The sequence below is a fragment of the Pagrus major genome, chromosome 18, assembly GCF_040436345.1.
Source record: "Pagrus major chromosome 18, Pma_NU_1.0".
NCBI classification, from domain to species: domain Eukaryota; kingdom Metazoa; phylum Chordata; class Actinopteri; order Spariformes; family Sparidae; genus Pagrus; species Pagrus major.
This window is the reverse complement of record NC_133232.1, coordinates 7,874,931-7,901,253: the sequence shown is the minus strand read 5'-3', so window position 1 is coordinate 7,901,253 and position 26,323 is coordinate 7,874,931. Positions and strand designations below refer to the sequence as shown.

General features: G+C 39.2%; 1 protein-coding gene across 1 annotated transcript in view; it reads left to right on the top strand.

Moving 5' to 3' along the window:
* fat2 (FAT atypical cadherin 2) overlaps nt 1-5,386 on the top strand; it is a 105,983-nt gene extending 100,597 nt beyond the window's left edge. The window contains exon 28 of the mRNA XM_073487361.1: nt 4,890-5,386. Coding sequence (XP_073343462.1) covers nt 4,890-5,386 — 497 coding nt within the window. The remainder of the gene's footprint in view (nt 1-4,889) is intronic.
* The last annotated feature ends 20,937 nt before the right edge of the window (nt 5,387-26,323 follow it).

The following is a 26,323-nucleotide window of genomic DNA, read 5'->3' as shown; positions in this document are numbered from 1 at the left end:
CATTTTTGTGCATGAATCATAACCACAAACAGAGTGACACAAGTAGCTTTGAATATTAATTTGGGGGCGCCAATTTAGCTAATGATCCAGTCTCTTGCACACCTTTGAAAAGGTGTCACTTATCACATTTATCATCAAATTTACGAAATTAGGAGAGACTATTAAAGTATTTGACTTCTTTTATGTCTGCCTGTCTATCTCTCTTTTTCCTCTGTTGTACCCTCCGTCCCTTCCTCTCTCTTCATTTATCTCCCCTCTATCTCCCTCTGGTCTGTTTGTCTCATTCTCCTTACTTCTATCACTCGATTTCTTTCTCCTCTTTTGTTCTTCTGTCATGTCTCTCTCTTCCCTCTCTCTTTCCTCCTTGCCTTTTTCTCATTCTCTCTCTCTCTCTCTCTCTCCTTTTGTGTGCAGCATTTTTTTTTTCATGTAAGAAATCAATTCAGCTGAGCCATGACTCATACATCCACTGCTATGTTCTCGAGACAGATGAAAAGAGGCAGATCAGGCGTTCGTCATGCCATCGCTCCCCAGGCAACGCCCGCCTGGCAGGTCATTCATCTGCTTGACCTTATCACAGAGAATAAAGGACACATTCCTGTAGTTCTTCACTTGTTATCCAGCTCGTTGTTAAGAGGGGACGGAGACCGAATCTGTTACACTTGTATGCTTTAGTTCGCCCTGTGACCCTACATCTAAATCTTTTATGGCTTCTCTCGACCACACTTGACACGTTCAGTGGACAGTTCAGGTGATTCTCAGGTGTATGAGACGGTTACAAATCCTGGAGTAAAGAAAGTACCTGTCTATAAAACAGTTGCAGGGTGAAATGAAATGGTGATGAAACAAACAGAGCCCCATCAAACTGTCGGCCATAATGAAACAGTTTATGGCTATCAAATGCCATGATGGTAAAATTAAATGCTGCTGGAGAGAGAAAGAGAGAAGAAAAAAGAGAACATAGGAGCACAAAATAAGGTTTAGTTTTGTTCTAGGAAAGGAATACATCTGTCGAAAGTACTGCTTTTTATATAAAGACGGTCAACAATTAAATATTTATAGCTTTGCTGTCACTGTATTCAACAATGCCTCAATGCCACACCCCCATTAAGTAGCTTTTTTCTAAACCCTTCAATACAGAAGAGGTGCATACTTGCAAATTCACAGTCGCATTCACTGATGCATTTATAAAATACTTCTTTATAAATGATGAGAAATGTTAAAGGATAAAGATTGTTGTATAGGTTGTATTATAAATTTGTCACGATTCAGACAAATATATGACAGTCAATACATAGTCAATGCACAGTCTTTGGTTTTGGACTGTTGGTTGGACAAAGAAAGCAACTTAAAGGCGTCAGTTTGGCTCTTGGAAATTATGAGATTTTTCAGAACTTTTTGACATTTTATAGACAAAACTGTGGCATGAAAATAATAGATTAACTTATAATGAAACTATTCATTATTTTCAGGCCCAATGTTAACACCAAATAATGGGTAATACAAAAAATATGTCCTTGGTTAGCCCTTAAACTTTTCAGCCTTCATGATTAGAAAAAGGAAATTTTAATAACGAATCATGACTTTAAATATCTTTTGAGGTGGTGAATTTAAATGCTCATTTCCTAAATTGTATGTCTTCTCAAAACTTTCCAGCTCAGCAGCCAAGCAAAACTGAAGTGAACCAAAGCTACCGTGATAAATGCATGCTGAGGTTAAGTTTGATACTAATTATGATTTTTATTTTCCCTTTAATGCACCGTTCAGCTGATTAATTGAAGGCAGCAGCCCAGAGTTGCAGTCTCTGGGCTGCTGCCTTCATCATATAACAGGTTAAATGCAAAGACCTGATTGATTTTATTTGCATAGCAGACTATATTTTCACATTTCATGAGGCCTTGAATTAATTTCAGGACATTATATTCCCGCTTGAACTTGAATTTGAAAAAATGAGCCTTAGGTAAAACGTTACCTCTAAGCAAAGCTGTAAAAAAAAAAAAAAAACATCTTGGACATCATGAATAAAGTAATTTTTCCATTCATTGTCAATATTTCTTCTAGAATTGTGCAAAGTGTGGAAGTAAGAAGCAAAGAATGAGAGTCTGAGCTGAAAGTTGAATCCTTTTGAATTGCATTAAGTCTACAGAGGGAGATTTAAAGATGCTGCCTGGGAACATCTTCACCATCACTTTGCCTCCCTCTTTTCCCTCGCAACTGTTCTATGCGCCTCTCTTACCTTCCCTCTTGTTACCTACCCGTCTCTCCCTTTGACCTCTGTCTCCATCATTCACTCCATCTTTCACTTTTTCTCTCTACTCTTGATTTGTTTCTCTATCTGTTCCTCACACTGTCATTTTGTCTCCATCTTTTACTCTTTACAGGACATTTTCCTCCTCCACCATCCCTCCCTCCCTCCTAAGTAGAGCTCTCTCTTGTTTCTCATCTTCTTTCCAGTCTCCACTCCACCACTTTGTCTCATTTACTGTCTTTCGTTCACAAAACAAGCAGCTGGGAGTCTGCTTAGTATTCTCAGTAACTCAAGTGACAGCAGGAGACTTTTTTTTTTTATGTCGTTTTGTTTGAACAAACTGTATAATGTGCCTGCCTTCTTAGTTTGAGATTTTGGGGATGAAGGGCAATAATTTGAGGAGGTAATCCTCAAGAATCCTCATTTTGTTTTCAGATTTTTCCTCCCATCTTTTCTGCTAAGCACTCCTCGCTGCAGGGTGTTCCCTGTCAGTCACACAGCGGGAGCTCAGCTGCTACACCTTCCTCCTTTGGATTTTTGTTAATAATAATTAATGCTTTATTGTTATTACTATTACTGAAGCGAGCATGGCCGATACACAATCAGCCATACAATAACTTTTCCTAATTAAAAATACAATTGAAACTGTAAAAAAAAAGATTTTAATTCATATGTATCTTTGACAAAAAATATTATTATTATTTATTATTATTATTATTATTAATAAAAAATTATAAATTATTATTATTACACTGAAAACCATTGGATTTAGTTGTGTTTATCGTTGTGTTTAAGTGTTTTTTGAAGTATTGCATGCGAAAAGGTTGATGGAAACAGGTTTACTCAAAAATACTGGTATAATAATAATAATGGTAACATCTACTGAATAATTTACTGAATAACGTAGCGAACATATAAATCATATGTCTGATCAGCTGTTTCCACTCCTAGAAGAAGAAAAAGCTATGTCCGTTGTCTACGTCTTACCCAATATCCCATACAATTCTAATTCCCAGATTAATTTCCACATCTCTAGATGGCACCTCTACTCCTTCTACTGTTTATTACAGCCATGCATAACATCATCACCACCAACTTCTGACAAAACTCCAATTTGTGTTGCCTAGTTTATTGGCTCCAAACCTAATTTGCATTATTTTTTTTGTGACATTTCAAAAGTTTGCTTCAGATTTGCTGGACAATATAACGGAAACACAGCTAAATTAATCTCTGCATATTGCTTGTTTTGTCCAACCAAAAGTTCAAACCCCAAAGGGAAATTAAATTTGCAATAATACAAACCAAGAGGCGAATCCTCAGTGTAGAAGCTGCAACAAGTCAATGTAGAAAAATAGTAACCATAACTCAATATTGAATTGTTCTGTCTATCTATGACGTGTCAGCAAGTTCAAGTACCAACAATATGTTAACTGTTTTCTTCAATGACGCATTGAGCACATTGTTTGAGACCCTTTACGCAATTGCAAATAAAGAATGTTGTGGGTACAGCTAACACTCTGAAAGGGAAAACAACTGATGAATCACTGCAAGGTGAGCTCCAAGATCAAACTCAGAAAAACAACTCTTCAACCGCCACACAATCCTCCTGTTGTTAAACCTGCAGTTCTAATGGATGTAACTTTTTATTCAGAATTATCACATAGAAAAGGACAAAATGTATCATTAAATGGCTGTTTCAAGGTTGGGGAAAATATGTGATTAAATGTAAAGAGCAGACACACAGGGAGGTATAAAAAGCTGGAGGAGCTTATCATCAAGGTTGCCCTTGAATTGTCAGTGTACGTTGATTATAATTCTGATTATCTAAGAAGAGATTATTCTGCTTTTGCAGTCATTAGAAGTCCGGATCAGTCTTGTGTCTGTGATATTAAACTAATGTGCTTCCCCCTGACTTTAGGACATTGAGCTTTCTTTAGACATCCCCTCTCCTCCTGTTCCACTAATCAAACCCACAACACTTCAAATCCACACTGAAGGATTAAATATGCAAATAGTCAAATCTCCTTCAAACCCCCCGACTTGCTCAAATCCGTCCTGAACACCCCACACAGCCTTGACTGTCCCAGTGTTTATTAATAGTAATCTATCGGTGACATTTAGTGCTGAAGTTGTTTGTCCAGTCTGAAAGCTTATCTGACTAAACTAAATGAAAACTAAGTAAAGTTCTTACTCTGATTAGTGTCGACAAACACTGGCATAGAGAAGTTTTTAATACAGATCACCTTTATATGTCTATTTTTAAGCACGGGCAACTGATTTACCTAAGATGCTTTCTTTGCTTTACAAGTTGATTACGAGATTGTGCAAGAGTGATAATAATAATAATAATAATAATAATAATAATAATAATAATAATAATTATAGTCAATATACAAACTAGCAGATATGAGCTCATTCCAGATAAGGTATTGTGGGGACATGTAGCCCTAACATTGTGAATGCACAAATCAGAGGGGTAGGGCTAAGTGGTATGGGCAAGGGGTGTATTGGGATTGGTACTTCTTGTCCTCCAGTAGGTAATGATACATTTATTTTCCAACTGTGAAATAATCAGCAACTAGTAGACCTAAAGAATGTATCGGGATGAACCACTGATGTTCTTTCTGTCCTCCCATCTCAGTCTATCCTGCAGACCCTGACTACTATGGCCGCCCAGCAGGCCAGGAGTTCCCCCAGTTTGACATCGTAGAGGACACCTACTCCACCTCCACCATGGAGTCCCGGAGAAACTCTCGATTTGGTGGCTTTCCATTCCCACTGGACCGCTGTGACCGCCGCGCCCCTCTACCGCCCTGCTACAGCAACCAGAACCTGGACGACTTCCTGGGTCCAGACGGGCTTCCTCTTCCCAGCTCCCAGTGCCCCAACGAGTACACCGCCATCAGCTACTACCCCACCCAGCACACCCGCAGCCTGGACAACGTCTCAGGAGGCTACAAGAGACTCAGCATGCGTCTGAGCGTGGCTATGCCATCGTATGCAGAACAGGCCAGCCCACCACCGGCACCAAACCCCGCCCAGCCTCAAACGAGGCCAGCACGGCAGAACCCACGCAGCTACGACGGGTCGAGCATGGTGGAGAGTGATTATGGGAGCTGTGAAGAGGTGATGTTTTAAGACACAGTATTGGTTCAAAGCCTACGTCTTTTTTCAGCAATTTGCGTCCATTCCAATGATTACATGGAAAACTAAACAGTAGACGTACATACAACTATGTCTTCTACTCCAATCTAAGGCAGCTTTGTGTATAAGCACACTTCTCAGATGGGACTTTTTTAAACTAACAGCAGCTCAGCACTCTCACACTGTGAGATCTGAGTCTTTCTTCTCCACTCTGATGGAGATGAAAGCACCACATGAAACAATAGTTCAGATGTCTTTCATTTGTTTGACTTTCTAAAGTGGTGTAGTCCTGCTGTGCCACACTAGACGGGGGTAATTCAGGACTCCTTGGTTACCTCCGCAGAAGTTCATCCCTTTGTGAGAGATGCTGCCGAGAGCACTCGTTAACGTTAAACTCGTTGTTAGACTTGTGACATCTTGAACAGTATTTCTGACTTGACTGTGGACACTTTCAAAGTTAAATTGAGGCGAAACTCAAGACTTTTTTTTTTTTTCAACTTGGGAGAATCTGACTCTCAGAAGAGGAATCTGCTTCTGAAACATGTCCAAAAGAACTGTATCTCCTGGATTTCACTTCTCAAACACTCACGTCCAACAAGCCAAACGCACTAAAACCAGCAGATTCAGGCGAACTGTGATAACAGTATGTTTACTATGCAGCATAGATGTGATTGAACGTGCGACAGCAGACATGAGAAAAACTGTTTCCATGATGGTGGCCAGCATGACATTAAGACAACAATGCTCATTCAGAAATGCCTTTCTGATGAAATCCTGATAAAGAGCTTTGATGAGGACTGTTGCATTGTATGAAAGGTAAATCCCCAGCAGGGTTTTATCATATCCATATTCTGCTCTGTGTTTGTGTCCATGTGAAATGTATTTGCTCATCAAAGAACTGCAAGAATGTCAGAAACACACAGATTTGATGTGTGTCTAATGTTGGCCCACTATTTCAGATGTGAAACGTATTAAAAATGACATTTCACGCAGGATAAACATTTCATTGAACTCTTAATCTGCTTACTGTTGCTGTTGTTTATTGTTGCTGTCTGTTACAATGAAGGGGGCTGGATCCTCATTAAAAAAAAAAGATGAAAACCATAAACAAGAGGGACAAGGTGATGTTAGTCGTGACATTGATGTATTTTAACTTTTAGTGTTGTTAGTGCTGTTCCCATACTGTAAATTCTGTAGATTATGAATCGTGGATTTGTATCAGTGTGAACTAGATTACAGTATTTTCTTTGGAGGAGACGTTAGTGTTTGTGATCAAGTTCAGCTCTGCAGTGTTGCTGCCCTCAAAGATAAAGGGAACTCTTAATGTGGAGCAGTTTCTGCAGAAGTAAAGAAATGTCTATGCAGCCATTTTATACGGTGTAAATATGCAAGCCTGAGATAAAAGAAACGCTTGTTTTGGTCAAGAACTTGTTGTGCAGAATGCAGCATATTAAGAAGTGAATGTGTTTTACTGAAGAGCAGAGACTCTGTTTAGCTTGAACAGCATTTTTCTAAAATCAACTGTTTGACAGTTAGGAGCCCCAATATTCACAATTAAATTAAACTATAGACTTGCCTGAAAAACGAGTTCTTAGTAGAGCCTATCACAGATTTATTGGTATTGGTGTACATGCTGTCATTTTCATTATACTGTAAATTTTGACAGTTTCCACATTTGTGGGATCATTTTAAAAACTGTGCGTATATCGGCAAATATATCAATGTGGGTTATTTTTTACTGCCTGCTATCAGCACTGACATCAGCCCCAAAAATCGTGTTCCAGTTGGGCTCTAATTCTTAGTAGTTGTAAATTAATTGACTATTCATTTCAGCTCTTATCTCTTATTTTTCGGTTGACTGATTAAATTGTTTAGTCAATAAAAGTCAAAAATCATGAAAAATTGCTCCCACAACTTGCTCCAAAATCCTGTATTTTAAGATAAACAGTATGAAATGTTTGATGTAAATAAAGAAAACAAGCAAATATTAAAATTTGAGAAGCTGTTATCAACATGTTGGGTAATTGTACTTCATAACTAACATAAACATAATGTGACTTCTCAGTTTATTGTTGAGCCGCGATAAATTAAAACCATAATCGATTAAAACGTCATTTCAGATCTAAAAGAATCCACTCAGTGTTTTCTGATTAACTAAACTCACTCAGGGAAACCTACTGTGGAAGCCATGGATTGTCCCTCTTTTAGTATTTAAACAAACATACAGTATGACAGCCACTTTGTTTAGATAAAACACGGGTTAGCATAACAATGACTGTCAGCGTGTGATTACACAGTCCACACAACACAACACGTTAATCAGGTGCTTTGTGAATTCCAGTGCAGATAGACGGCTTCAGAGATCAGATCAAACAGACAAATCGGATTTTCCAGCTGTTTGGACAGTTTGTGTTTTGGCAAACGACGGAGCGCGGGGTGAATGTGTACACAGTGTTTACTGCTGCTGCCTCCATGTAAACGTGTCGGGGATGCAGATGATGCTTGTAATATCAAAGCTTGCATCAACTGAATTTTTACACGGTTCCTGGAGCCTGGGGAGATAAAAAAGTCATGAGGGCGATGCTCGTACTAGAAAAAAGGCATTTGCTGTAACATGTGTTAATGGACGTCAGGGTGTTCAGAGACAAAAAAGTTTTTACTGTATCTGTCATTATTCTTAAAGTCCTAGCTGCCAAATCTCTCATCAGGCACCATAATGGATTCAAATCAAAGCACACTCTGCAAATATTAATACATATTTAGTCACTGCTGTTTTTACTGCAGTCGCGCTGAGCTGCTGCTGAACTTTGGCACCATATCTGAAAAAGGAGAACTGAGAGAAATTAGAGTTTGGAAGCAAAATTCAGGACGATTTAATAAGAGAGACTTATATGGCTTCCGCGGCATGTGCAGTATCCTGAAGTTTAACAGATTTGAGCTGTTTATCTGATGCACACAGGCCAAATCCTTGTTGTCTGAAACATGCATAGAAAGCATAGAGCATATTTTACAACCACACCAACCACCAACCAAACAGGACTAAAAAAATCATGCAAGACACAATAAATACCTTATCATCCAAGCAGAGTATCCTAAAATGTCATTAAAGTCATCAATAAAGCAAATTTTACCCAGGCTGACTAAATAAAACATTTTCATTGTGTAACTCCATTCCTGCTGTTGTCAAATTAATCCCATTTGGGTAATCTCCACTTCAGATTTTTAACTTTGCAAATAAAATCTGTCAGTAAATCCTTTTTAACTGCCATAGTGACATTGTGGTGTGCTGTGGGTTCATGTAAATGTCTATCACTGGTGTTTGAACTGTGACTGCTGTTTTGAAACGACATTTCTTTCAGTCCTTTGTACAAATTAAAAATGTATAATCTGCAGATATCGTGTTGTACATACAGTCTGTACCTGTGTTGCTGTTGTAGTTTGTGCAGAATGACTTCAGTTGAATGTAAGTTCCTTTTGTTTTCATTCATAAAGTTTATTTTTGTATCAATGTGGGCCTCCCCATGTTTTGCTCTGTTGTTTCTCTGTGAGAGATTTTATTAAGATGCCGTCTTTCTGTTTTGTTTTTCAATATTGTAAAGAGAATATGAATAAAGATATTATCTTCTATGAACTGATTTAAGATAGCAGACCTTGCTGTGTCGTGTTTTGCAGCATCCTTCAAAATAGGCCTGGTTTAAAAAAAAAAACCCACACACAAATGTGGGTTTCGTAACTGTCTGGAAGGAAGTGAACTTCTCCAGACAGGATTAGTGTTATCAGAGGAAATCATGGGTAATTTGAATTTGCCCATGCACATCGGTGACGCAAGTCCCCCAGACAGTAAAGTCATTTTCTGGGTTAGTCTCAAACACATCAACTGAGAAATTCACTGAAGCAAACAGCTGGAAGCCTGATCAATCAGCCTTTAACAGGAAGTAGTTTACATGAAGAGAACACCGAGCACTACTTAGAGATGACACAAAAGCTGTGTGTTTAGATGTGTGTGACAACAATGAGCTATTCACAAACTTTTTTTCTTAAGACTATAGTAGGTGTGGGTATATTCATACTTTAATACCTCAAAGCAACATTATGTAGAAAAATACATATTTTGTGTGACAGTTGTCGTAAAGACAAATCCCAGGTTTCTGTGTGTTGTGTCTTGAAATAAACATGCATGCATGAGTGATTTTGCTGTGCAGCAGTGAGTCAGGACAGTGAGCTGCACACAACTCAGGACAGTAACAGCACGCCAAGCTAATGTAACCTGAACCAGAGACAACCACACCTGGCTCTAACATGCTACCAGATAAACCTCTGTGGAAATTGGCTTCAGCAAAGTCGTCAGCTGTCTAGTTTTTGATCATAAGTCACGTCAGCCCAACATCAATATTTAATTGAATACCAGCAGGAGCTCACAAAAGGATGTGTGCCAAGTTCAGAGCCATAACAACTCCGCTCCAACGATGAATCATTTCTTAACCCAAATGAAGCATCTTTCCTTTTCAAAACTGACCAGCTCCACTAGCTTTCACTTTGTTGCAACCACTTTTTGAAAAGTTTAAAATTGTGAGATAATGTGAGTATTCAACTAAGGAACAAAGATCATGGAATGACCCAATGAGTTTAAAGTAAAAAGCTTTAAGGTTAGAGGCTGATCTAATCGCCTGATGAATACTTTGATCTACACCCACTGATGACGATCAAGCAAAATCCAAGTCTCAAAGAGATTCTGAAAGAGATTTATACACAGTAAATGTTCCCCTCGAGTTAAAAGTGGAATCATTTAGAAGATCATTCAAGTATGTTTGGAGTTTCATGCCAATATCTCATTCACTAATTTTCTTTTGGTAAACTTTCTCGTAATTCACTTAAACTATTACAATGATGTAAAACAGCGAGGGATCGCAGGAAATGAGCTGAATGAAGCTGCAATAATAATTTAATTCCTCCAACACGTTTGTGAAGCGACGAGTTCAGCTCAGGCCACATTCCTACAGAAGCTGTGTGTGTGTGTGTGTGTGTGTGTGTGTGTGTGTGTGTGTGTGTGTGTGTGTGTGTGTGTGTGTGAGAGAGGGGAAGAAGAAACGGGATATGAAGGCAGGATGACACAGCGAACGCCGGAGTCTGGCAGTCTGAGATTTTCTGAATACTTAAGTGTGACGGGATGAAAGATTGTGTGTTTGTGTGAAACAGAAACAGAAGCGAGAGATGGAGGTGTGGAGATAAAGGTGAGACAGTTTGTTGTCTGAGTGTTTCAGACTCTCATTACAACAGAAGCAGCCCTTATCTGACCCAGTCAGCAACTTTCTGCCTGTTACTGACACTACCTGATAAGCTGTGTGTCTGTCTGTCTGTCTGTGTGTGTGTGTGTTTGGAGGCAGCTATAGCACACTGTATATCAAAGACGACGTACACTTTCACTGCTCTAATTTCTGTTGCCTGGAGGACTGAAATATATCATCAGATGATATATTCTTGTTTATTTATTTGGGTGAACCTACTCCCCCCCACAACTACAACTTCTTCTCCCTCTAACTTCTGCTTCTGGTAAGTGTCTCTTATCTTTTTCTAAATTCCTTTGAACAACCAGACACGTCCTGTTTCTCAAACTCTTTTGTAGCTGCGTCTGGGTGTGACATCAAATCATCGACATTTGCAGTGATCTTTTTAAAGAAACCCTCAAACCACGCAGGTATCACAGGTAAAAAGTTCATCGAAAGCAGTTTAATAACTGTCTAAATTTATGCTTCACATACAACTGCAATGACGTGTTGATTAATTGACTGCCAACTATTTTGATAATCGATTATTTTGAGAAAAAAAATTGCAAAGTCTCTGATTTCGGCTTCTCAGATGTGAATATTTTCAGGGTTGCTCTCTGACAGTAGATTGAAAAAAGACACAAAGACATCATCTTAGGCTTTGGGACACATTGATTCACATTTTTTGCCATTTTCTGACATTTTATAGACTAAACAACTAATCAGCTAATCCAGAAAATTACTGACCCATTATTGGATAATAAAAATCGTTAGTAGCAGCCCTCATTTCACCTAAATTTTAAAGGAGGATCAATCACGACCCAATGCTAAGGTACAAGAAGGTAGAACAGCTCTGTACACTCGAAAATACTTTTCAGTCAAATACACATGGGAAAGACAGTTAAAAAAACTATAGTTCCAAAGATATGAATACAAAGGAAGCTCCATCAGAGCAATCAAAAAATCTAAGTAATAAAAACACATATCTGAAGTTCTCAAAGAAAGGGAAATATTACAGTACAACCCTGAAACCGACTCAATGATCGATCTGTAGTCCAATGCTCATATCAAAGTGTAACGTGTAGCCAGTACAGCTGTTTTTGACAATTGGATGCAACTACGGAAGATGTTGCTAACGGCATACGGCTAAAAGTTTCTGGGCAGAATTCACTTGTGAGCTTTGGAATGCTTTTCAATTTATCAATTACATTTTTACTAAAAAATTTAATTAAATTAAACAATATTTGAAAACTGTGAAATTTGCCTGTTATAATTTCACTCAGCTCAGCCCAAAGAGACATCTTCAAAAGTCTTGAAGCTCACTGTGAGTGGCTGCTGTTGCCACCTTGGCAATACCTGACTCCGTCTAACTCCATCCAAGCCACAAGTCAGAGGTGGAGCAGAATGATGCCTGGTTACTGAACTGAGTCCACCTAGCTCCAAGCTAACAAGCTAGCTACAGCTGAAAAGATAGCTTTGTTCACTTAGGTAGCAAATGGCTGATAGCAGGATCATTTGTGCTTATTCCTCCTATTATTTGTTACTCATGTCAGTTTGACTGTAGGGTTTTTCACCCAAAACAGCCAGAAAATCTGTAGGATAGTGAGCAACAGCCTTAATATCATTTATATAAGAACTTCACCACACCTGCAGCTGTGAGAAAATTAGCTCTGGAGACTTCAACCAAATTCAGTACCAGGCTGCAAACATGTTTACTATTTCTGTAAAAAATGGCATTTTAACATGAGATTTACTCACACAGCCCCAGAGAGTTCTGCTTGGTTGCAACTCAACAATTAAGAAGCTGGAACCAGCAATTTAGCTCAGAAAATGACAACAATTAATCTACTAAATCATGTAATCTATCCAATCATTGCAACTTGATACAATGGAAATGGTAGAGTACAAGTTTCAATGTTAACAGTGTAAAGTCCATGCATCATCAGTAATGTCTGTAGTTGCATTGCTTTTTCCTGTCACAGAAACATCAAACATCTCTTGCACTCCAACACTTTTTCCTCTCTCTCTCTCTCTCTCTCTCTCTCTCACACACACACACACACACACACACACACAAACACAAAGATAAAGTGTGTAAGGCCAGTTCCTGTCTTTAGACCCCAGCTGTGGAGCTGCCGGTCCTCTCCAACGAACTGTCAATCACTCTTTCCACCCCTGTCATTCATACACACACACACACACGGTGAAAACACAGGAAATCACTGGTGTCGGACAGAAAGGGTGTTAGTATGTAAGGTGAGAAGACCACAGAAGAGGACAGAGAGCAGAACCAGCACTGCATGTGTTTCTTATTGCATTTGTGCTCTGACAGATGTGCAGTCAGGCCTGTGACTCAACCACAGCGCTGACATTCACTCAGCCTTACATTACCTCGGATCACGGCTGGAGCCGTGACATGACAGACAGTAAAAGCAACATCCCGCACAGCGTACTGCAATAGGTTCGTTCAGTTTTATACGACGATCCGAGATTTTAACCAGCTTTAAAGTCTTTAGTACAGTCACTGGAGGCATGCTGACAAATGTGAGCTAACGCGGCATAAAAATCAGGCTGTGAAGAGATTCATAGTGTCGGTATTGTTACATTTCCTCTTCATCCCTCTGAATAAATCAGGGCACATTCTGAGGTGTTATTTTTTTAATCCCCCCAAAATGGATTAAACCCAGAGTTAAGTCTTGACAGGTTGAAATGAGGATAAGAAATGGGAAGAAAAAAAAAGTGTCACATTTGTCACAATACCAAGGCGCCTCACTCTGTTTTTGCTGCAGTATTCTAACCAGTCTTCTATCTATTCAGCTCTCACTTTTTTCACAACTGGTGTATTTTTCTAAGGGCTTCAATAGCCATGATTAATCGACTAAAAATGAATTTGTTCAAACATATTACTCAGGAAAACAAAGAAAAAATTTCTACATAACTGTAAATAATAAGTAAGAGCCATCCTGCATCTGCTGGTCAATCAGCCTCGATCTTTGATGAAGATCATCAGTCAGCGTAAAACATTAAATCAGCTGAAGCCCCACCATGAGCTACTCAAGTGACCGTCATCTTAATCAGCTTATTGATGCTGCCGAATCGAGGGACGACCCGCTCTACCTCCTGACCTACAGCTGTGCACAACTTCACTGAAGGATTAAAGCTTCTTTATGGATTAATAAAAAAATCTGCATAGGAGAGTTTTTATTCCTGCACATGGTCAGCACCAAGCCTTGTGAATTTGCTTATGTTTACATCTTAGACCTTCATCATCATTGGCCTAGCAAGTGAGCCATTTGGTACTGTTCTGTCAAACTACTATTTCCAAGGTCAAGATTGAACTTTCATGTTCAATCTATTGACTGAAACAGAGGAGATGTACCACAAGTGCAGTGGCTGAAATTATGGACAGGAAATGTGGATAATCGGGTTGGGTCAATGTAAAATATTTAAAACCTGTTTGATATTGGTTTGCACTTTTCAAACTGGAAACACATGTTTTATACTGTCATATTTGGATGACTCTCTGCTGAAAATGACAATATAACCAACAGGAAGTAGATGGTGTGTTCTCTCACCAGAAACTCCCTCCAAAACTGTGAATGTACCCAACCATACTGGATTAAATCTTAATTAACTGAATAAATACTTGACCAATAAAGATACTTTGTTGAAACAAAACCTGTGACAATACACAGATATATATTTTCTCACTTTATATATCATCATCTGCAACCCTAGACAAAATCCCAACAGCTATGAAGCATGTAAACAGATCCACCTCCATGACAGCTAAGCAAACATCTGTCGACAAAGACAACGTTACGGTTGAAAGCCCCAGAAAAAAAGCTCATACCTGAACCCTCAGTTAGGATCGTCAGAGAAGTTTCATGGGTGAAAGCAGCACACGGTGTTTACTTCCTAAAAATGAATACAAGTTTCACAGGTAAACGCTCCAGATATTCTTTTTGAGGTGATGCTCATCTTGTCTGGTCCACTAGCAGACCAGACTACTACTACTCAGCATTATCTCAGTTACCGCCTCAAACAATCCCTGTCACACAGAGACAGCAGATGATTGGCAATGTCCAACAAAAACTAAGACCATCAACAGACTTCAGCAGCTCACATTTCAGTAACTGGTTACATTATTATCCCACGTAAACACAAGGCCTCATAGAGACGGGAGGGAGATTAATGTTCCCTCTCAGATAACACTGTGTGTGCTCATGCTTCCATGCGTCTGTCTCTTCTTGCACTCTCAGCATGTTTACCATAATCAACACAGCAAGAAACTTCAAATGGAGAAGACAAGAAAGCAATAACTCTACAAATGTGTTGTACTTCTAATCACACATGTTACACTGAAACAGATCCCTCGTGCATCCGCGCTTCTGAGAAGCTTATTACATTTCATGTATCTAGTATTATATTCAGATGGCAGCAGTAGAGGCTGAGGAAGATAAGAGTCATTTTAGGAACATATTGGTGTTTTAGGAAGACGTGACTATCGCCTCTGACCTCATTGTGTAAGAAGGTGATAGAGGACGGCTGGCGGCTGACGCCCTGAGGGCAGAGGCAAACACCTGCGCCATGATACCGCATGGAGATTATGATGTCTCTAGGCACTGTGTTCTCACCAGCTTAGAGAAAAGAAACAAGAACACTGATGAATGTTTTGGGTATTTCAGATGAAAGGTTTTTTGATTCAAGATTCGATATGATTACTACGGCTGTATCCGCATCAGACATGGAATCTGTACCTCTTTACAGATGAGGGGTTAAAAGTACTTTTTTACTACCAAACTAACAAAATGGCTGACCTCTGAACTTGCTAGATTTATGAACACTTAAATATTTTTCTGCTACAGGAGCAGGAGGAAAAAACATACCGGTGATATATTTCCCCATGTTAAAATCAAATAAACAACATTTATTGGGTAAATATGCTATTTCAAAGGGAACATAAAGAGCTTATTATATTTTAGGTCTCTGGCTGTGACCAGAAACGTTCATTAATCACGTATTAATTTTGTATTTTGCAGCACTGTCTGGTAGGAATTATTATATAATTATACCCTGTATTGTGGGCTCAAATTACTCTTAAACTTCAAAAAAATTTAAATCCACCGTTCATGGAGAGCTAATTACCATCATGCATGCACAGACAAGGGAAAGTGTATATTAGACAGAAAGGAAAGAACGGCGTTTTGTTTGAAAAAGGTTTTTGATCTTTTATTTTTGCTCTAACACCATTCACTACAGTCCTTCCTCTCTGAAGTCCCCGGCTATTAAGATGAATTAAACATTTAGAGATTCTCCTCTCTAGACAAACAAAAGCATGGTTGGTAAATCTTAAAATCTTAAAACAGCCTGTGTTTGATGCCACAGCATGAAGAAGTGTGACAATTTAACAATGTGCCGAAAAGTCACATTGATGAGGTGGATGAAGAGAGGTTGGGTGGGTGTACAAACCATTTGATTTCCCTATGTGGTGACATAAGTTTGGTACATGAGTCATCTCCTTTGTATTGTCTCTGTCCACACTGCTGACGCCATCGCTGGATTAATTTGCTGCGAGACCCCGGGGCAAAACAAGCTGTGACCACTGTGCACTCCCACTGCCTGTACATTGTGTGTGTACCCTATTAACTTCAAGTACCCATCAAATACAATGTATGCAGCAGACTATGTGTGGCAGCTTCATACATTCTGTCCAGAGCTTTAAAAAATATCCAGTACTTTTAATTCTACTGTGGCTACAGCTCTGCTCTGTATCGGTATTAAAAATAGGAATAAGCATCATGTGAGTACAAAAAGGTCTTAAACCAGATTTTGGCACATGATAACCAGTTCTGGTGATCATCTGTTTCAATTGCTGTTGTGTTGTTCTGTTGAGGTGAATTTTTCCAAGAAATCTTTAATAAGTCAAATGACCTCAACCCAACTGACAAATAGTAAATCAGGGGTGTTTGAGGGCTCCTAGGGGCCACACAGTGGTTGCCCACCATTAGCTAAACCCCTCTCCAGAGAAGTAATTGTTCTGTCACAAGGCATGGCAGGCTTATCAAGTATTGATTTTATCAAGGTATTGAAGTATAAGACTGCAGTAAGAGCAATACTTAATATCTTGGATGCCTTTTAGCCTTTCCAAAAAATTAAACAAACAAAAATCCCACAAGAACAGAAGTGTAAGGAATGGACTAAACAGTGTGTTTATCTGTTTGTTAGCTGCAAACATTAGCATGTTCAGATACTAGATTAAGATTATTACATGCAGCTGTTTTCAAACTCATTGGTAAGTCATTCTCCTCACAGCCTTTTCTTCTGCTAAAGTGAAAGTAGAAATAAATTATACATATAACCTCTGTTTCTTGTCCAAGTATGTTCTGGCAATGCTAGCGCCGGACATCCACGTGCGGTATAATAGGAACTGCATACTGGATGGCGGCGGAGCCCCATTCATTCCTTTGAAAGCTGCTGAGTGGCACTTGAAGCCAAGAAACTTTGACTTATCAGGTATAAAATGATCTTCCGTATTGTAGGGCCCATAGAGCATGTGCACTGGAGACTTGAATAGTTGAATATGGATAAAATGATTTCATCATGTGGCTCCTAGAGACTTTACAATTGTTATTGGACCGACTGGATCAAATTCTGATAGTGAAACGAGTCATTTCTTAAGGATTGTGATGCTCAGAAAAATGTACACACCATTTTACAGCCACTTCTCATAGGCTCATGGGGAAAAGTATTTCTGCCAACTGTGCGTCATGTGATGTTGTAATTACACGGTTTGGCCACTATGTCAAATTGGCTTCAAAGCCCAGAGCTCCTCCTGGGATCAATGTCGTCAGCAGGTCCACCATTTTAGTCCAGACTGAAATATCTCAGTAACTGTTGCAGAAGAAGAAATGTGTTCTACTGACTGATGACTTTCTTTTAGTGCCATCCTCTGGTCAAAAATGTAATTTGTTCAGTACTTTTGTTTATGACCTGCAACATTAAAGGCATCCGCCTCACATGTATTTGGGTTTAGTGCTGATTAGCAAATATTAGCATGCTAACAGGCTAAACTAAGATGGTGATCCTGATTAACATTTTGTACGCTTAAAATCAGCACGTCAGCATTCTCGTCGTTGCTGAAGCACAAAGTATAGCCTCACAGAGCGGCTAGCATGGCTGCTCACACACACAAACACAACGACACACACACACACACACAGTCAGGCTGTATTAAATGCTGATCTATTGGACTTTTTGCTGCATCAAGGATCAGACATCTATCCAGCTTGTGTAAGGTGTGTGTGAGTAGATTTGTGTTCCTATTGTTGTGTGTGTATTTTACTGTTCTTCATACTAATGAGGAAAGGCTAACGTGTGTGTGTGTGTGTGTGAGAGAGAGAGAGACACACACACACAGAGAGAGAGAGAGAGAGAGAGAGTCAAAGGTGTGTGAATCATATTTGACGAGACATCAAACAGCTTCAATTATTTCAGCACCCCAGGTGTTGTCCTCATTATCCACTTAGAACAAGAAATACGCCTGTGTGTGTGTGTGTGTGTGTGTGTGTGTGTGTGTGTGTGTGTGTTATGAGAGATGAGTTAACAGTCCCACTGCTGTGACACAGAACGGGAGAGTCATCCAGCCCATTTTAAAATTGATATCAGAAACCAGTCGAGTAATGATTTGAGTTTTAATTAAACTCAACAAATTAATTAATATATGAACTTTAGTGTGAAAGTGATTGGTATGATATTAAAAATATATTCTTTATTTTGCTTCTGATACAATATAGATTCTTTGGGGAGAATTGGAGGATTTCACACTGTGATCAGAATTGACTGATGTGTTTGTCATTTTCAGTTGATGCTTAAGCAGCGTTAACGATTAGCAGATTTACACAGAACAATGATGGTTATATAATGAGAACTTGATGGTTGAAGGATGGCGCTGAAATTATTCTATATTTTTCATATCATATGTCAATGTATCCGATACGAAGGCCCACACTGTCTGCGGTACATTTGTTTCCAAGACGACTTTAAAAACACTTGTTGGGGGATTATTTTCAGCGGCGGATTAATCCCCATTTGGTGTTCTGGTGAATGTTTCTGGCAGTGGGACGGTGTTTGTGTGGGATTGTGAAAATAAACTACAGGGTGTGTGTTCATGGTAATGAATGAACATGTCACCCAGTGCAACAGTATGGCTCACTGATGTGTTTTGAATGGTTTCTGGGCAACAATGGAGAGGAAGAAGACGCAGTGATACACGCACACAGTACTTGTTAAAAGGATATTATCATCGCGATAATGTATGATGAGGTGTGAAGAGGCACAAAACGATCCATTCGGTCCAATAACATTTGGCAAGTCTTGAAGAGCTGCATGATTAAAAACATGTTATCGGCTTCAGAGCTTCCAGGAGTCCACAGGAGGTACGAACATATTTCTTCCAAATCATATTCCCTCATTCATGGATGTGGGAAGGGGTGCTGAGGGGGCTGCAGCACCCCATAAGCTATAACAAGGCTATAACATATGCCGAATTTACAAGAAGGCCCAAATAATTAAGAATTTGTCATTGACAGCATTTCACAAAAGATTATAAAGTTTCTCCTAACTCGACAATTCACAAAATTAAGCAATTTTTGAAGGGAGTCTGGGGACTTTCTCTTCATCTCCTTGCTGTTGTTGACTGTAGCTGACGTGTTGTGATGTTGTAAATTATTGTTAAAGAGCAGCTCTGCAGCCCAAACTGTGATTGACTTCCCACGTCCCTGCCCTCATTCGATGTTTTTGATGACGTGGTTGAACGTGTCTGGTGACTGTGAAGCCGTTACACATTACATACTTATGATTCACATCATTTTCATTAAACCTGTCAGTGACCCCTCGTGATCTGTGTGGAGGCATATGCATTTATTATGTTTCTCCGCTCATTTATTCAGTTTTTTACTGTAATTTGTCACTGATACACATACATGGTTCTGCTGTGTAGATGTAAGAATTAAAACCTGCACACACCTTATTACATATATTCAAATGGTTCATAGGTTAGGGAACATTCATAAATATGCAGATTTGGACATGTGCAGTCATTTCTTCTTATATTAATCAAAATGTGTGTGAGTGAGTGTGTCTTTGTGTGTGTGTGTGTGTACCTTTTTGTGTGTGAATCATAGAGGCATTAACAACCTCCCTTTATGTCTCTCATACACACACGTTTCTGCATCGCACTGATTCCTGGAAAATCAACAAATTCAAACACCCTTGAAGTGACGGAAGAGAACGCTAATGGAATCCACATCGCTCTGCAGCGGCATGCATGTGCGTATGTACATGTGTGATTGTGTGTGTGTTTCCACGTGCCTGGGCGTCACATGAGGCCGAGCTCTGCTGTGGCACTTTAATAAATCTGTTTTGTGGAAATAGCAGAGCAATTCACACACAGTTCTGTAGTGACTGTGGGCAGTAACGAGCCCAGAGGACAGAGGGACGGATCAGAGGTCAGAAAAAACCTATTTTACAGCCCCACACCTCTGATGCCAGGCTGCGGATGTTTCTGGGAAATGTGGCCTAAAATTGCACCTTATTGTTGGGCACCTATAGGACTGTATACAATGGAAACAACAGGTGATTTACTGCAGCAAAATGGTCCTGAATTACATGAATAAATGGAGTCAATAAGCAAGGTCGCTAAAAGTGTCATTAAATATTTATTCATGAGAAAGTGGATTTATTGTCCGGACAGAGACGCCTTCTGTGTTCGATATCAGCAGGTCAGACATGATACATGTTCTGTACGGTGGCTGCATTTGTACGTATTTATCTCAAACTTTTTCTGTATCAAAGCATCTAATGCATAAATTTAGCTTTAGAAAGATATATGTCATTCATTATTGATATTATTATTATTAACTGTACATAGATATTATAATGTGTCTGCCAGCACTATGAGCAATGTGCCAATCATTTTATTGATTCCAGTATCAATCAAAATCACAGTTCCTGACAGTGACAGTGATAAATCTGAGTGAAGTGCTTGTATCTATGATCATAGAAAAAAACAATGAATAAATAAAAATAACAATTAAAAACATTATTATTACAGCTAACAAGATTGCCAAGCGGCTGACCGCAGTTCGAGTCTCACCACTTGATATTTTTAAGGACCCCTGTGGATATTTCCAGTAGTTGTTGTGTGATCGTTGCGATCCAAAACAGTTATGTTAAGCCTAACCATCATGGTTTTTTAAACCCTAACCAAGTGGGTTAGGGTTAACAAAAAAAAAATACTGCAGAAATTCAATTTAAACAAACGTAAAGTTGCAACATAAAGAAACGTTCAGTTTTACCTAGGAACGCAGATTTTGTATGAATGCTAACATTTATTCTGGCCATTGGGTTGTAGAGCAGGAGAGGCGGCCACCACTGAAAGTCAAGGTGTTAGCATAGGGCGACTGCCCTGGTTTCAAAAAGAAGTCTGACTGTAAGCTTCTCACTTGATTTATTACCTCAATAAATAGATGAGTTTCCTTTCATGTCGTCTTCAACACAGCACGATGTTCATTTAGTAAATTTTGGTCCCATTTGGAGTAAAATACACAATAAAGCAGGGTGTGCTTTAGATCGTGGCTACCTTGCGATTGATAAGTCGATACCACGGTGAGTCCTCAAGTTCTTCATGAGATCCAATCATGATATCAACCACAGCTCCACCTTCTAGCCCAAACACGGTAGTCCACAAACCAGTACGTAAAGTCACAGTCATGGAAATCTTACCACGGAGTTGAACTGCAATTGGCTGCCTGGCTGCCTTGTGGCTTGTAGTAACACCACCACCGTCCCCTCCATTTCCAGATGTCAAAGTCAGCTAATTAGCATATGATGTGATAATGATATGCCATGTTTGGTACACATTTCAACCTTGGACGTATCTGGAGACTGGAGGCTGGGCACCCACAAAAAAAGCAAAAGTGTTTATACCTATTCAGAATAGCAGGAGAGGGGTGAGACACAATAATCAAACCAATGGGTGTCAGAAAACACATTATTCTTGAAAAGGCAATGACAACCTGTTTTTTTGTTTATTTTGGAAGACTTTTCCGAAGTTTAATAGCTCGTAGAGTAAAGTGGCTGAGAGAAAAAAACTTTCTTTTGAAAACTTTTGGATTACTCTGATCTGAAAGTAAACTTTTTAATTAGTCCGGACTTTCGTGCTCGATTTAGCTTTCCTACTTTTTCCAAGCATGCTCAGCTGCTGATCATCAGACATCCATTCATCATTTTCAGGTGTTTCTGAGCTGCTGTTTGACTGAACTCAGAGAGTTAATGCCTCAGGGTCTTAAAAAACCTCTCCGAACATGCTGAGTGTGAACGTGACCTGAAATCACTGATGTGGTTATTTATGCATGATGCATGGGAGATCGAATATGTTTAAAAAAAAACAGCTTGTGTGTGTTTGTGTCTCTATGTGTGTGTTTTTCTTTACACATGAGCATGTGTGTGTGCACATGTCTCGATTTAAGTGTTTGTGTATTCACGTCATGTCACCGCTTATAAAATGTGCTTCTCCGTGTTTGGTCACATCTCACTGCAGCGCAGGTGTATTTGCATATACTGTATATACTGTACTGTGTTAAGTGTGCTTTCATGCAGCCAACACGCACCGAGTCACATTATTCACAGAGGATACTCGGGTGTCTTAAGCACCAACAAAGTGCATGTCAGATGAGGGAGAGGAGTATTTGGCCTGTTTGGATGAAAATCCAAAGACTTGGCGAACGTTGCGTTTGATGTGGAAATGAATGATTGAAATTCTCCGGGCACCATCTTGTCTTTTTATACCCCAGCTCCCCACCTCCTTTCTCTTCTTCTTTTTTTTCTTTTTCTTCTCTTGTTTTGGACCAGTGCCGACGGTCTAGATCCATCTCTTTTCACTCCATCATGTGTTGAATTATTTTAGTCTGAGCTGCTATGAGGTTATTTATAGGTCTGCCATGTTCCTCTGCTGCTATTTGTGGTTCAGTTCAGGCAAAAACTAGGTGATGTTGTTTATTATTATCTTCTTCGGGTTGAGGTGTTGAATTCATTGCTTATTTAAAGCTGCACCTGGAGAAAGAGCCTGTGAATGAATGATTACCCTTTAAATTTGAACATTACAACCTTTAAAGATGTAATACACAACATTTCTGCATTAAAGTGTCTAAAACAACAACACCTTTGTTATGTGTTTGTTGAGGTGTGTGTGCTTATATCATCCCAAATGTTTTCAACAATTTTCAAACCAGAGAAATAGTTGTTTTATTCAAGGTAACGGTGCGTTTCATTTGGTCGCCTGTTGCTGTAACTTCCAGGGAAGCATCAGATGACGCGTCAGAGAGTGAGGAACACAGTCGTCCAACTAGCCACTCTATTAGCTCTTTTGTGATTGAGCACTGCTATTCACTTTCAATCTGTGGTTGTTCAACAATGAAAACTACAACTCCCACGAACCCACGCTACTTTTTGACGACATCACAGTTCAGCTTTTGTTCTTGTTTTGACTGAAAGACCCCGAAATTACATACCATGCATTTAAATAAATTATTGCCACCGGGCCAATCAATGTAAAGTTTGACAAGTAAGTTTCATTAAAGTCAGACAAACAGTGTCTGAATCAGCATTAAAAACTTTTGTGTTTTTGGTGACATCCAGTGACTACAATTTGCAACTGCTGTGCCAACAGTAGGTGAGTGAAGCAATCTTTCACAGATGGGTTTTAAAGGATAAATTCACCCAAAGGTCAAAATTCAGTCATTATCTCATGCTGATGGAAAGTCAGGTAAAGTTTCTTAGTCCACAAAACATTTCTGGAGCTTAACAGCAAAACGGCGTTGCAGCATCCTCTAAATAAATAAATAACTGAAGTAGCTGGGGTCTTGTTTCAGAACTAAAAAAACACCAAAACATCAAATGGCTCCATCCAGCACGTCTGGCATGAATCAAAATTATTTGAAAAGATGTGCTTGAAATCTTGATAAGCTTGTGCAGCCACTTCAGACGGGGTGCACGCTAACACTTTTTCGCTTTGTGGCTACAGTGAAGATTTCAACTTAAAAGAAAGGGTTTCAATAACGTCTTTTTGATTACATTTTTTTGAATTATACCAATTATTAATTTATGTATTCTTTCGGTTGTTTTTTTACGTTTTAAAACAAGTCCCCAGCTACTTCAATTGTTAAGGAGAATGCTGCAATGCTGTTTTACTGTGAAGCTCCAGAAATGTTTTGTGGACAACAAAACTTCACCTGACTTTCCATCAGCATTCATTCATTCATTTTTTATTGAACTGTTCCTTTAAGTGATTTTTTATACTCTGACTTTAAGTCACACAACCTCAAAGCAATAGAAGTGTTCGTGTCCAGAAATTCCAGCGTCCGTCTGACATGCGTGATTCTGACCTTCAGTTACAGCGCCCTCACCAGGCCAACTACAGTAACATTTAAACATGAACGTGACTCATCATCTGAGTTTAATCAAAATTAGATGGTATTTTCCGATTACAAGCCATCCAAATGTACTGTTTAAATCCCCTAATGACATTATGACATCACTCTAGCCTCGAGTGGGGAGTCACCCAGGAGCCTGAGGTGATGAATCCAAAGTACCTGCAGCGGTGAGTGAGAGATGGACTCACCTCCGCCACCCACAGGATATTTATGTGATCTTTAAAATCCAGTTAGCAGTTGGCTGTAATACTTTTCATCATGTCATGTGAGGTCGAGGAGACGCCTTTACAACTGTAAGGAGCATCAGGGGGAGCCTTCAGGATGATGATAAATGTCACACCTCTTTTTCGAAAAGTCAGTCGTAGCAATTTACAAAGCAAATCAACTGATTAGTGATGAGTTTTGGTAATATGAAGCTCATGGAAGCATTTGGTGAGCAAATTTCCGCTGTCGTGACACTCTGTAGTGCAAGACAGGAAATGAGGCTGTGGGTTTTCTGTAAATAGAATAAACAGGATGAGAAGAACGAGCTAGAAATGAGCTGAAAAGAATGAGATGATTAGAAAAAACTGCACCCTCAGAAACTCGGAAAACAGAAAACTACATCAAATTCAATATGATGTAACATTCCTGCCCACACTTATACTGATGGGGGAACTCGAGAAAGTGCAGGAACATTGTTTAATCAGCAAATATGATGGCAGAATCAAAAATAAATAAAATAAAGCAGTTTGCATCCCTTGCTTTCTGAGCCCGCAGTTCAGAGGATTTACATTTCTCACCTTTTGACTGATCTGATCGTAAAGCAAATCCATAGAGGCACCAACTGTGAAGGGTCTTTTAAAATAATAGTTTACTATATATTTTCTTATCTGCCATTAACTGACTGGCTGGCATCCAACAGCCAAACACCCTCTCCGATATCATTACCTTTTACAGCTGCATGATGTGTCTGAGGCTCTCAGCAATGAGTTTACTGTTGCCTTTTGGTGATTCATGATATTTTAAATCTGATATATCACACTAACACTAAAAAAGACCCATGGTTATCTTACAGTACATTTAATGTAGGTTTATAGAGACCACACACAAATCTCACCTGAAGTTAAAGTTTCCTTTAACGGACACAATTTAGGAAATAAAACATCAGTCCACTCTCCAGGATGAAATGTTTCTTTTTAACTCTCTACAACCACAGATATGTTCATGTTAGTGGCATCATGATATACCAGTATTGACCATAACCATGATATTAAAAAAAAGAAATATTGTGTTAATAATACACATTTGATAATATCATGTTAATATTCCAGTCAGTTCCTCGGGTTGCCTTTTCACTCTTCTTTAAGTGTAATTGATTTTTCTGCACACTTCTCTACATATATGGTTACAGGCTCTCTCTCCACCTTCCTACACTCATATTGTGAGTGTAATTTGTTTGCCAAAACAGAGATAAAAAAAAAACACTGAACAATTAATTTGACAAAGAGCATTTTGCTGAAAGTGAAGGAACTGAAGTGAAGATCTGATATCGTAACAGCCCTCGTTCACATACGTGAACGAGGGCACAAGCTTGTGTAGGCATCGGAGAGAGACGGTGAAGGTCTCATTTTTCACATCACGCTACAATCCGCTCAGAAATGGCCAATAAAAAAGTGATTAACACATGTACATTTCTGCAAATTGTTACAGCCAAAACATAATCTTTTCCTAACCCTAACCAAATGCTTTTTGTGACTAAGATGTTGTCACAAGATAAAATTCAAAATTAGACCTAAAGAAATGTAAAGTTTCAACTTCAGTGGTTTCCCAAAAATTATATGAGATTATAAAAGTGGTAGAGGTAAGGTCCCTACTGAGAGTCAAGGATGGACTGGGAGTTCTTCAGGGACATGAACCGAATGTCCGATGATGCCTCCAGGACGGACAGCGAGGCGCGCACCCGAACACCAACATCATCTGGAAGAGGTGATAAGAAGCTGAGACAGAGAGAGAGAGAGAGAGAGAGAGAGAGAGAGAGAGAGAGAGAGAGAGAGAGCATCACTGTGGATCAAATGAAAAACATTTAACACACAGGTGAGAAACCTGGAGAGGTGAACAGATGCAAGATAGAATGAGAGAAGGACGCGAGGAAAGAGAGAGCATCTCTGTGGATCAAATGAGAGTGTGACTAA